At 37.9% G+C, this 14,576-nt stretch overlaps 1 protein-coding gene across 1 annotated transcript in view; it reads right to left on the reverse strand.

Moving 5' to 3' along the window:
- The window catches only part of EDIL3 (EGF like and discoidin domains 3), a 385,232-nt gene that overhangs the window by 14,419 nt on the left and 356,237 nt on the right, over positions 1-14,576 (reverse strand). The window contains exon 10 of the mRNA XM_077816328.1: positions 2,387-2,542. Within this exon, the coding sequence (XP_077672454.1) occupies positions 2,387-2,542 (156 nt within the window). The remainder of the gene's footprint in view (positions 1-2,386; positions 2,543-14,576) is intronic.

Below are 14,576 nucleotides of genomic sequence, written 5' to 3' on the forward strand. Positions count from 1 at the left end.
TTGTCCCATGCATAGACTATGTGGTAAGAGTTTTAACTGAGAATTGTGGGTGAATCTACTGTAGGATGTTAAACAGAAGCTTCTAAAGTTACACATTTTTAAACAGCAGGTCCAGTGAACTTGAGTTTTAAAGGAGCAGGCTGAGGCACTCGCTGGACAATTAATGTTGAATTTTAATGAGTCTTGGAGCACTAGGGAAGATCCACAAGACTGGAAGAAAGCTAATGTTGTGCCAGTTGTTAAAAAGGCTAAATGGAATCACCCAGGTAATCATAGGCTTGTCCGTCAGACTGACATCAATCCCAGACAAGATAATGTAATAAGTGCAAATAAGCTTGGATTTACGGAAAATAGATTCTGTCAAACTATCCTGATATGTTTTTCTGATGACAATACAAGTTTGGTTAATAAACACAATAATGTTGATGTAATTTACTTAGACTTCTGAAAGGCGTTTGACTCCACAACATTCTGATTAAAAAACTAGAATTTTATAAAATTAAAGAGAATGGGCTCTTCAATCTAGCAAAGAAAGGTATAACACCATCCAATGGCTGGAAGTTGAAGCTAGACAAATTCAGGCTGGAAATAAGTGTTAAAATTTTGACAACGAGGGTAATTAACTATTAAAACAATTTACCAAGGATCATGGTGGATTCTCCATTACTAACAATTTTTAAAGCAAGATCAGATTTTTTTTTCTAGAAGATATGCTCCAGCAATTATTTTTGGGACATTCTACGGCTTATGTTGTACAGGAGGACAGACAGGATGACCACAGTGGTTCCTGCAGTATGATGGATAGAATCTATGAATCTAGATTGTAATCTGGGGAACAGTTTGGTTAAAAGGCAAACTACCATAGGAATGTCTTCTCAAAAAGTAGGTTACCACCACCTTGTTAAGGGATATGAATATATTATTTTTTACAATGTGAAAGCAAAATGATGTGTGGTACCTGGTTTTTCAAGGCAATAAATGCTGACTCAGGAGTCTTTGGTTACCTCTTCCCTCTCTCCTCTCCCCTCCCCTCCCTCCTGTTTCCCACTCACAAAGATTTCTGGAAATATGCTTTGTGACACTGATTTCTTTTATAAAGTCTAAAGTCTTCATTTGTTTAACTTTAAGGAAAATGTGTATAGTGGTGAAATTTTTTGATTACTTCTAACCTTATGTTTCAATTTAAAGGTGAAAACCTGTTCATTTTTGTTCACTAAATGCTTAAGATGGAAAAACTTCTTTTATGATGTTCTTTGGCAAATGTTTTGCATCTAAATGCAATCATCTAAAATAATAATTTACAATACCATTACTGTGTGAGTAGTAATATGTTTTATGTACCAATATAGAATCAAGTGACCTTGCTAAAACTGGTTACTAATATAAGATGCTATTTGAGCATCAACTATTTATATTGATTGGGGAATTAATTAGTTATCTGCATTGCTTAGGTAACTTTCTTACCAAACTCACAAAGACAACAATTATCTCTTCAAGGATCATTAAGAAGACACACAATGATTTTTTTGATGACCACTTGAGTTTAAGACTCTCTTTAAGAATTTTTAAACACACTATTTTGAAAGCTCAGACTTGCATAGAAAATAGGAATGTGAGTGACTTATGAGTATCTTCCTTGTCTTTGATAGTGTTGTCACCTCACGGGACTAATATAGTGGGGATCATATCCCTGGAGTAGTATGGAGAGAAACAATTATTAAAATTTGACCTGTCAATTCTTTTTTCTCTAGATTATGTTGATATAAAATTACATGGCACTCAACACCTTAAAACACCCCTTTCTCTAATATCTGCCATTAACATTTGCAAAAGGAAGAGTTCTGGAATTAATTTATTTTAAAGCATATTAAGACCGCTGATTCAATATTAATGCATATGGGTGGGTATCTGATATCCTAGAATGATTAATTACCAGAAAAATCAACCCAGAACCATTAGGTACAAAGGCACACTAAAAAAAAAAGTATTTATTTTTTCAAAATAGCTAGCACATTTTATCATATGCTTATCAAAATCTTAGCAGGGTTGCTGTTCTCAAAAACACAAACAAGCTACTTTTTATGTGTATTCTACTGCAGAGTTCAAAGGAGAAATAATTTCAATAAATGGAGAACTGTAAAGTTTTATGTCCCACATCTAATAGCTTTGGATCTGGCACATTGCATTGATATGTACGATATTATAGTATCAGTGAATGTCATTGTGGTATATGATTCCTTTCTATTCACCTTGACTTTTAACTGTGGAACTCTAGCCATATAGATCCACATAAAACAGACAGTACATATTAACCTGGAGGCTACCAGCACTGAGGTTACTACTTTCTGTAAATGCAATCCAAATATCAATTGCCTCATTATCTTACCTTATCCTTTTTTTGTTTTTCATCCTGGTAGATGGACCAGTGCTCCCCATCATTACTGTAAGCAAGTTTATAAGAGCCCACAAACTGTACATGACCAAAATCTTTAGCTCCTTGAGTAATTATGCCAGTCACTTTTGTAGGAACAAGGAGGTCAATCTATAAACAAATAAATAAATAAGACAGTCAAACATAGTTGTAATATTTTAAATTCAGCAACTGACTTTGTGTCACACAAAAACATAAAGATACATTCTTGATCATGTCATATCAGCTATGATGCCCAAGAGCACAAACTAATTCAGGAAAGCCCTGAGTTTTGTAAAGAAACCAACTGAACAATTGTTTAAGAGGATTTCCAAAACGTCTTCTAACTTGCAATAGCCTACTTAGACCAGTATTTTCCAAGATCTGGAATATACATATTAGATTGGCTTTACAAGAATCATACATCTTGGATAGGGCTTCCATTCCTAATAAAGAGATTTTTAGCATTACTAGTGCATTATTTCTCGAGTCCTGATTTTCAGTATTCATATGCTTCTAAAACCTCAAAGTTAGGATTTCCACACAATCATGGATTGTTACATGACGTGCTGTTTGGGCATGTTGTTTGTTTTGTGATGCGTGTGAGTGTATAAATGCACTCTACATTCTTTATTTCCTGTAGCTGCTTATGGGTTCCTCTTGTGTGGAACTTTAATTTTAGTTCTTCCCCCACTCCACCCTCAGCTCTCAAACTAGGGGCTAGATCATCAGCTGGTATAATTTGGTATGGTTCCATTGACTTCAGTGAAGCTACATTTATTTGCACCAGCTGAAGGCCTGGGGATTTCTAAAATTGTTTTGGCACTTTAACTGCATCTATTGCCCAAAATATATTTACCCCCATGAATTTTAGTTTTTGCTCCAGGTTAAATCGTTTCCATATTTATCCTCATACTTTTTAAATAGCAAATGCATTTTTTCTTACAAAATAGTCTCCTGCAAATTGGATGTCTGTGACACCCCAATACCAGAGGGTAAGGGGCTCTCTGGTACATAGCAGTGAGTCTCAGCTGGCCTAACCAGCTCTGTGCACCCTATACATTGTTGTCATGAGATTTATTTAAAAGGCGTCTTGGAAAAGTAACTCACTGATTATTAATATTCTTGTGTGATGTAAGTATGGTTAACATGGAAAAAAACTACACAGATGTGCTGGAACTATGTTCCTCAATTGTGTTTGGTAGACAGTGCTATGGGTGCTGAAACTACAGGTGCTGGGGGTGTTGCTGCACTCCCTGGCTTCAAGTGGTTTTCATAATATATTGTGTTTACAGGTTAGTTCAATGGTTCTCAGCATCCCCACTCTACAAATTGTTCTGCACCCCGGGACAGTGCCTAAGCCCAGCTGGTTCTACAACATGGTTCCGCAGGCTTGATTGTGTTTCCAATGTAAATTAAGCAAGGTGTGACCTAAGACAATAAAAAGCCTATGAGAAAACTACTTTGAACAGAAGACTCTAGTTTGTTAAATTGGACTTTAGTCTTAGAAGCAGAGTTTTATTTTTGTTTGTTTGTTTGTGACCTTTTCTATTCCTGTCCCTTCTACTTGGGTATTACATAAATCTGTGTGCTAGTTTTAATAAATCAATTAAGTGATGTGTATTGAAGTGGAGGGTGTGTTAACACCAGTTAAACGAACAGGTGATGTGCACTGTCTCTTTAAAGGTGCAGTGAACTTGAGCAGTTACAGTGAGAGGTGCTGAACGTGGCAGAAAAATGTTTTTGAAAAGAACTTATGGCTGGAATGGTAGTTGAGGTCCCATTGCAAAGAATAACTGGCGTGTGGAAGCCAGGGTGAGATCTTCTTGCTCGTATGCTGGCTGTTGGTCTAGACTGTGAGCCACATCAGCATAGCATAGAGTTGCAAGGCAGATAAGGAATTTGGGATAAGGAATTTGGATAAGAGGTTCACAATCATATAGTAATATCCTACATTATTTCTATATAAGCTTCAATGCACATGTGTAGCATGCTGTAATATCTGATCCTTTCTCTATGCTAGATAATTAACATGGTTGTAATAGTTCAATTTATCTTCATTCTACATAACTATAAAGTGAATGGTCCCCATCTGATGACAACCAGATCACAATAGGCCAAAGGTCCAGTTTTCTCTCCCACTTCCCCTAAAACAGTAAAGGTAGTACTTTATTATTATTTTAAAATATTTATATCTATATCTATATCTATCTATCTACCTATCTATCTCCTCTCTCCCCCTGTGCTACACTCCTCCTCTTCTCTCTCTCCCTCTTCATGCCTTCACATCTTTTTTCTCCTTCTCTATTTTAAGATGTAGTCATAGCTGAAGAAGTTAATTTGACTCTGTGTTCTGAAGGCAGGAAGATCTGTGACCATTCAGATGTCCTCTGGTACTGGTAATGAGTTCCAAAGTCTTGGCCCTTTTGCCATGAAAGCCTAGTCTTTTCCTGAGGTTGACAGCTTCATAGTTCCTGAGGAATATAGTTGTGAAGAGAGATCATTGTCGTGAAGAGAATGGTGATTTTTTGACATATCTTGGGTCAGTTGCACAGAGGATCTTGAAAATTAATGCCAAGGCCTTGAATCTGACTTAGTATTCTGTGAGGAGCCAGTGTAGTGAGCTGGGTTATGTATTTTCAGTGGCCAATATTACTGAAGAGCTGGTACATTTGGGACTAATCAGAACTTTTAAAATGTTTGAGTTAGATCTAGAGTATATTTCAAAGTTCATTGAAGAGACAAGGTGGGTGAAGTATTATCTTTTATCAGCCCAGTTTCTGTTGGTGAGAGAGGCAAGCTTTCAAGCTCACACAGAGCTCTTCTTCAGGTCTCGGAAGCTAAATACAAGGTAAAACAGATTGTTTAGCACAAGTAAGTAACACATTTTAATCTGTTTCACCGTGTGTTTAGCTTTTCAGACCTGAAGAAGAGCTCTGTGTGAACTTAAAGCTTGCCTCTCTCACCAACAGAAACTGTTCAGATAAAATATATTACCTCACCCACCTTGTCTCTCTAATATCATGGGATTAACCGGGCTGTAACAACAACACTGCATATGAAAGTCCATTGAAGTCATGAAAAGACTCAGAGTGAGTTGCAGTTGTCTACCCATGAGATCATGAAGGCTTGGATCATGTGAGCAGTTCCATGTAGGACATGAATGGGAACAGTCTTCTGTCTAGTCATAGATTGAAGTAATAATTTTTCCAGACATCGGTATCTGGAGTCCAGAAAGGCACGTACACTTTGGTCTGATTAGACAACTGGAGGGCAGAACTTTGACTGGGAGGTGAATTAACACGTTGCTAGATCTTCAGAGATTTTTCATCTTCCCACCAAAAGCACCTTCATCTTGTCCAGGTTCAGGGTCAGCCAGCTTTCTGTCATCTAGTTGTTTATCCTGGCCAGGCAGATGGATAGCTAGGAAAATGGTGCTATTTCTATTGGAAGCAAAGTGTATGTAGAACTGAGGACTTGCTGCATATTGCTTGTATGTCAGACCATGATGTCTCACTTCCCCTCAGAGACTTTGTGTAGATGTTAGAAAGGATGGAGAGGAGGACTGAGTCTTATGGACTTTCAAAATTGAGTGGCCCAGAGATAAAGGAACAGCTCCCCATGATTCCTCTCTGTGAGGATTTGGAAAGGAATGATTGGACCCATTTCAGACCTGTCCTGTCAAACCTTGTTACATCTCTGAGGTTAATGACAGAAACACACTATGATGAGCAGTATCTAATGCTCTAGACAGACCCAGGAGGATGAGTATAGACATATTCCCCCATCTGTGTACAGGAAGGAGATATTTATCAGTGCTGTCCTTCTTCCATGACTATGCCTGAACATTGACTGATACAGATCAAGGAAGTGGGCAGTAGATTGGTGTGCCTGAAGACCGTTCTTTGCCAATTTCTTGATTTTCTTGCTAAAAATAGCAGATTTGACTCCAGTCAGTATTCTGCAAGGTCTGCTAGGTCCAGAGATGTGTTTTAGTGAAGTGGCAGAACTATACTGTTCTTTAGCATGGGTGGTAGTCAATAGGTGTACTTGCATGAGTAAAAAAAATCTCATCAGCTTAGTGTTTGTAGGATTGTGCCCTAAAGTTGCGAACTTTAATTCTAACTTTGCAATCTTAGGTCAAGTTTTTCAAAAACAGAGGGAAGAGCAGTATAAAGGGGACTTAGAGTAAATTGTAACTAAAATTAAGCTCTTAATACTTTAGTTCGGAGCCTAAATAAGTGGCCTGATTTTCAAAAGGGCTGAGCGCCAGGCAACTCCTATTAACTTCAGTGGCAGCTGCTGGTTGCTCTGCACTTTTAACTAAGCCAGTGATACTCAGACTGAGGCCCACAAACCACGAGTGGCTCTTTAACGTGCCTCCTGCAGTTCTTTGCAGCATATTTTATTTAAACACTATGTAATTTAATTATTAACCAATTAGAATATTTGATCAGTCATTTTGCTGTGAGAATTATCTGATCTATCCAAATATTTCCCCTGTCATACTGTTTGAATATATAGTACTATAGTAAATGAAACAATGAATTCACACTACTGTGACTCTTTTGGGTAATGCTGATCATTTATTTGGCTCCTGAACTACCAAAGTCTGAGTATCACTGAACTAAGGTTTTAGGAGCTTTGCTTTTAGGCATAATTTTTTTAATATCTTGACTTTAATGGTCTCTTAAAGTAGTCTTGAAAGGAATGTTTCTTACATTGAAAATTAATGTCTGTTTTGTTAGCGTATAAAAAAGAACTTCTTAAAAACCAGGTGTTGTTTGTTTGTTTTATAACCTTAAAGATAATCTAGATGGATTTCATAAATATTTTATGTGGCCATCATATTCAGAGTACTTCTTACTGAAATTCAAAGCAGGAAAAAATTTCATTAAAATTCCAAGGATTTAAAAGGTAAAATCATAATCAACCTTTATTATTACACAGATCCAGAGTTAATAAAAATGTCCCAGTAACAATTTTTTTATGCTTACAGAACATATCCAATAGCCTTGTAATGTTGTTCTGAAAAATGATATGGAAAGCTCAGGGATACTTTGGCGTATATTCTGTCATTTTTTTCTAGCACACTTTCATGGTGCTAAGTACACATTTTTTTATTACACTATGTTGAATAATTATACTGAAACAAGAACAAAATTATAAAAAGCAAGGGCTAATGTTAACAAAGCATCAAGGTAACAGCTGTGCTACCACTTGTGTCTTTAGCCTGTTTGTCCCCAATTGGCTACATCCTGCTTGCTTTGCAGGAGTGTTTCCATTGAAACCAACTAGTATGAGAATGGAATCAGGATTCAACACAGAGTATCGACAAAATATCTGAATTAAAATAATTTAATGAAAAACATACCTTCCTCTGTGGAAGTGGAATGAATATTCAGTTAGTCAATTGCAAACACCAGGTTATCAAATGGATTACCAGGAAAAAGAAGCTGAATTAACATTCTGTTGCAGTGTACTTTTCAGATTTGAATGTGATTAGCTGGATCACAATCATTGCCTTCTTCAAAACAGCAGAATTTAGAGCTTGGCAGAGGCAATTAGGCTGTTACTGATAGGATCATTAACTGGTTACAAGAAGAACCATGGATTACAATTTAATGCATGCTTCTACAAGCTGCTGATCTAAAAGCAGTTTAACATCCTGTGATTCAAAGAACACTCCTGGGCTAAACTGCTCTCTTTGTATATCTCCTTTTCCTGCTTTGTTTTAGTTACTAAGGGCTAGATCCACAAAGATACTTAAGGGCTTAACAGCCTCTTTTGGTGCCTAAGTCCACCATTTGGGCACCAATGATGTCCTCAGAACCACCACTCAGCTGGCACCAGACTCCGTAGGCATTTAAATTTCCTAGATGCCTATGTTTCCACTGGTGGGCATGCACAAAATCATCCAAGCTGCTCAGTATCTTAGCCTTAGCAGGATTCTTAAAGTAGGGGTTCTGCTGCCTATCTCACCTGAGGGGTCTGAGCTGGTAGGCATGCTCTGAGCATGCATAACCCACACAAAAAGAACTGGGCAACCAGCTTTGGAATTTCAGGAGCTGGCTGCCTGGCATGCGTGAGGGTGTACCAGAACATCCAATAGCCTTATGGTTAGGGCACTCACCAGGGATGTGGGAGATCTAGGTTCAAGACCCTGTTCCAAATCAGGCAGAGCAGGGACTTTAACAGAGGTCTTCTGTATCTAAGGTGAGGGCTTTGGCTACAATGGGGTGGATCTCTTTCTCTCTAGTGTTTCTTTAGGAAAGTCTGGGTTTCATCCCCTAGGACACAGGCTGATCTGGTTTAGGCAGTGATCTACAAGAGAGGGTTCATGGCTAAGAATCTGGAGTGGTTGGAGGCACCTGCCTTTGGCCCATCAGTCACTTGCCTAAAGACCCATATTGATGGGAATCAGGTGCCTAATGCCTTTGATGCATCCGATGAAGTGAGCTGTAGCTCACGAAAGCTTATGCTCAAATACATTTGTTAGTCTCTAAGGTGCCACAAGTCCGCCTTTTCTTTTTGCAGATACAGACTAACACGGCTGCTACTCTGAAATAAATGCCTTTGAGAAGAGGAGCCTAAGCCCCTCCTTTTCCCTCTGCATTTCACTCCTGGCTGAGGAATTATGGAGATTACGTGGCTCCCTGCTCAGCTAAATGGCTTCTCAGAATCCCTCCCTTAAGCACTTCTTTCTTTCCATGCATTGTCTGGGAAGCCTGGGCACATACCTCAGGGCTGAAGATTCTATTAGGTGGTAGGGCACCAAGGGGTTTCATGTTGCAGCACCTTGTGGAGCAGTGGCTAAGTGGAATTAGTCCTGAGATGTTACAAGGCAATTCAACAATAGAAATGTGATTCAGAGGAAAGAGCTAAATATTAACACAAACATGAGTCTGAATATTTGTAATGAAATGCTCTAGATTGCTAGTTAGTTGAGTAACTTAGTGTAAATTTAAAACAGTACTGGGTAGTGTTCTTATTTAAGCTATGTGGAATTGGCCCTGTTTGAGAACTCTTTACTTATACTACTTATACAGTTGAACTCAGGAGTAAGTAGTCATGTAATCATGTGTATAAGCATTTGTGGGATTGGGGCCAAAGTATAATAAGGACAGATTCTCTAATCAGTTTAGACCATTTTGCACTGATTACCCATTTACGAAGAAGAAAGTAGTTGTAACACATGATTAAGTTTCCCAGCAGAAAATTCCTTCTATCCTGGAGGAAACTGCACAGGTGTAGAGCTGGCAAAGGTGGCTTAACTGCTTCCTCTGCCCTCAGCACAGGTGGCTTATTAGAGGCAGGCTGGGGGCATGGCAGAGTTGAGCTCAGCTATGCCCAATTCTCAAATTATCCAATAAATAAGGGACCTTATGCCAGCAGTACCAGCAACATAAAGCTAGTGCTGGAACCTTCCTGATCTTATTTACACTAGGGTTGGGTGGCCCTGCATCAGTTGTAGCTGGCTCCCGGGGGCCACCATGCTCCACTCCAAGCATTTGATATGGTGAAAAGTTGGAACCAATAAAATAAAGCAGCCACCAGGTATGCTGCTATACACAATAGCTAAAGCTGTGTCAGAATCTTTGTTTTAATGCCTGAAATAAATGCTGTTTTCCAAACGTAAATCTAAAAAGGTCCCTATTTAAAAAAAATGAAATGACTAGCAAATACTCTATAGTGCCTAATTACTTGTAGTACTTTGAAGAAAAAAAAACACACTGCTAAAATATATAATTTCTAGAAGCTGTTGCACATAAGTAACAACAAATTCTCAGAAGTATATTAAATAAAGTCAACTAAGTATGCATTCATTTTTTATCAAAAATATTACAGATTTAAGTTTATAAAGAAAAAAACTCATTTCTGATTAAAAAGTAATGCTCCAGAAAGAACTTTTGTAAGCAGTTGGAGAGGAAGAAGCTTCTACAGACTATTTTGTCAATTCTAACACTTTCCAAAGAGGACTTTTCTATCTTTCTTTCTCTCTCTCTTTTTAAATTACTATTAGATATTTTAACACATATATTAGGCAAAATGATTCTCTGATGCCCTGATTCTGGAAAGCACTTAAGCATATGCTTAACTTTAAGCATTGTTTAAGTCCCATTGAAGTAAATGGAATTTAAATACATGCTTGAAGTTAATCATGTATTTATCTGCTTTCTTGAACATGGACTGATTTTGGCATGTGCTTAGGTACTTTTCTGAATCAATACCAGGCTCTTGCAAATGGTAAGCAGAGTATGTTTCTTTTTTTTACATTTCCATTTTTTTTTCCAATTTAAGCTTAGACCCGTAACATTATTTTAACATAATGTTTTGATGTTTTTCTTAACATCTGTAGTCCCTTAGGCAGAACCACTAAACACAGCTCTTATTTTGTTCTGTCTCTGCTTAAAAAATGATGTTTCATTGGATCAGCTATTGAATATACAAAAATGACCCGTACAACAAGAGAAGGGTTTATGTGAATGTTCAAATTATATTTGTAGAAAAGAGTCATCTCCTGAGTATATGCTTCCTTGACAAATGAGTATAAATATGTAGGCTTGCTCTGAATGTTTTTGTCTTAAAACTTATACAATGGCTGGTTTATTTGAGCAAACAGCTCAATTCACACTTTTTTTTCTTTTTTAATCACAGTAGCAAATGGTACGCATTGTATTTTCAATTATGGTAAAACATTTCAGAAATTGCAGTTTTATAGAGAAGGGGTGGTTCGCAAACTTTCTTTGTGTAGATTCAACTTAAATTATTTGTTTACTTACAGCGGCGTGTAGAGTACAGACACTGCATGCCCAGTTAGCAGGAGTATAAATAGCAGTATAGACAGTGAGGTACTGCTTGGGTGAGTAGAGTACAGACACACGAGAACCATAGGATATATAGCCTACATGGCTCTCTACATGCCCAAGCTATGCCTGTCACATCAGCTCTCTCTTTTTAGCAGTGTGGTGTCCTGCTGCCTCCCTGCTGCTGGAGTGTTTCTCTGTTGCCAAAGAAAGACTTCAGCAACGGGGAAAAGCTCTGCCATGTCCTTTCACTGCTATGTGTAGTTAGTCATCAGAGTGTGGATACAGCCTGCTTTTCACCTCGTCACATAGCTGTATGTACCCTATACACCACTGCAAGTGTGGACAAGGTCTTAGAGAGGTGGTCTTGTGAATCACTTCACGTCCCATTCACAATCATGTGGAACATTCATGAAGACTTCCTCTCCTGCTAGCAATTGCATGACATCTATGTGGCAACTACAACAATTGCTTAAATGGAAAAGCAACACTGGAAAGCATTTCATGTATTTTAGCTGTCTTCTGTGCAACTTAGCAGCTGGAAACCAGGAAGAACCAGTACCATGTGACCAAAATGTTTTTTGCGGACTGCCAGAAAACACTCTACAGACCACAATTCTGGAATCATGGAGGACTTCTCTACATGGTGGTGAGCTGGTGTACGACAAGCCATGGTGTCCCGGAACGTGCAGTAGGAGCGTTCACATGGTGAGTTAGTGCATGGCAAGCTGGTGCGCTGCAGACTCTCACCCTGGCTTGCCACGCACTAACTTGTCATGTAGACAAGCCTTTAGACCGAGAAATAAGTCACTTGAACTAAACTCTCAACTAATGCAGTTTTCTTATTATTGTTAATTTTTAGGTGTAAGTCAGGGCAAAAACAGAAACACTAAAATAGCATATACTTTCCTCAGTAATTCAATGACGAATGAAGTTAAGCCCTCTTTTTATGTATTACAATCACTAACCATTTTAAGACTTGTGAATCTTTCCTATATAAGATAATTTTAACATACCACAATGTGCTAAACTATGACTAATCTTACTCTACTGATGCTTCAAATCCATTTTAACTAAAGGGCATGGATTTTCAAAAACACCAAAGAGAGTTAGGCACCCAACTCCCACAGGAACTCAATGTGACTTGTGCTCTAAAGTCCCATATTTACTTTTGTAAATCCCATCCATAGTACTCAGATAACAATGCCATCCCAGCGGTTCACAAAGTGCAACTAATCCTGCAAGGTACAGTGACTTCACTGGACGCTGACGACCCCCAGAACCCCTCAGAATATACTCAGCACCTCTCAAAAGAGGACATCACTTTACAAGTTCAGGCCTGGTATGCTGATTTATAAAGAAAGGGTCACAAAGGGAGTCAGGATGTGAAGGGCCAAGAGCCATTTGGCTAAAAATCTGTTGTCATTTCTACTAACCTTGTATTAGTTCTATTTGTGTTCAGACATATTTTTGTGTATTACTTTAAAAAAAGATAAAGTTCATTTTAAAGCAGCTCAGGAGAGTAAAATTCTTTAAGTAACTATAGTCTCTCTCACTTGTAAGGGATGTTCAAAGCTGGTCAGTGTTTATGATGACGGATGCAAATAAAACACTCCATAAGATTAACAAATTTAGACATCTGGCAGAACTTAGAAGAAACTTTAGAACTGCATTAGAACACTTAAATAATTGATCAGTTCTGTTCATACCAGTAGGTGTCATATCAGGCAATGAGAATTCTTGTGGAGAATGTGAGAGAAATAGCAGCCTATAGTACACTAGTCATTAAAAATGAAAAAGGCATTAAAATAGTGTGTGCTTGAGGAGATTATGGGACCTCACTGTAGTAGCACATTATGCTGCGTTGTAGACAAGTTCTGCATTTGAAAGCTACTTGCATTAGCTAACTGTGCAGCACACCACACTGGTAGTCAATTCAAAGGAAAAGCACTCAGGAATTGCAGGGAATCCTCACAGCTAGAGATAAGTTGTTACAAATAGCCTGTGCTGGAAACTGACAGGGGAAATGGGGAATAATTTGTAGCGATAGAAATTATAATGATATGTTTGGAAACATTTGAGGTGTGATTAAAAAATCTACCTTTAAAAAAAAAAATTAAAATTAATAGCATATGCCACTGTTAAAAAGCAAAACCAAACCAAACCACAGGAATATGGCAGAAATAATTGCAGAGGAAATAACTGCAAGAAAATGTCATTTAAAGGAATTATTACTATGGCTTTTTTTCCTAATAGGGAAATAACTTCCAAGATAGTATGAAAACAGTTATAACTGTCAGCCACATATCAGCACATTATTGCCAAATGACTATTGTCCCAAAGGTAGTGTATGGCATCTTTTCACATAATTGAAAAGCATGACATTTTCTACATGGTCCTGCAAAAAAAAAGGACAATTCCTATTGGATAAGACAACCTGAAGGAAAAACATGGTCATAAAACCATGAGACCATTACTTGGGCATAACACTGATCAAATTTGCTATAAGCGTAGATATGGAAATCTGACACACAGTCAGCTCTAAAAATCAAAAGTCAGGATTTGCTGCAAGCAGAGCTGGTCAGAAAATGGGCTTTTCAGGAATTTGACTTTTCAGAATAAACAAATAAATAAAAACCAAAGTTTTCAGCTGAAAACCAAACTATCTGGCCTCAAATTGGAGTATTTTTGGTGCCTCATAATTCCCATTTTCCTCTATGGACTGGGTTCTATGATTGGACCACCTTCCCCATGATGCACCAAAGTCTTCCCTCATGTTGACAGCAGCTGGTTGCAGCATGGCAATTCCTGTTCTTCATGCATCCTGTGAGATGCAGTCTGGCTGTGGAGCCTGGCCCATAAAGGAAAATGGGAACATGAGAAAATCAAGCTATAACATCCATGAGGCACCACAGAAGAAATAGGAGAATCAAAATATTTTGGTTTTCAGCTGAAATATTTCAGTTCTTGTGTGTTTGGTTTCTTCTGACAAAAATAAAATGAAATTTTCTGCAAAATAGCAGACCTTTTTGAAAAAAAAAAAATTAATCAGAAACCTAATTTTTCATCAAAAAACAGTTTTGATGTAAAGTTTTTGGCTGGCCCTAATTGAACTTTCTGCTGTCCTTATGGGACCTGATCCAGAGCCCACTGAAGTCAAAGGAAGTCTTTCCATTGACTTTAATGGGCCTTGAATTCAGGCCCTTAGTTTTCAGAGAACCCTTGAAATTTGCATTGTAAGAAGCACATTTCTGTCATGTATCTCATTCTGCCCAGACAATTCCCACTGACACTGAAGAGAGAAGAGAAACCATTTTTGTGTCAAAATCAGTAATTTTCTGAAATGAAAATGTCCTATT

The sequence above is a fragment of the Eretmochelys imbricata genome, chromosome 5 (assembly GCF_965152235.1).
Source record: "Eretmochelys imbricata isolate rEreImb1 chromosome 5, rEreImb1.hap1, whole genome shotgun sequence".
Classification (NCBI taxonomy): domain Eukaryota; kingdom Metazoa; phylum Chordata; order Testudines; family Cheloniidae; genus Eretmochelys; species Eretmochelys imbricata.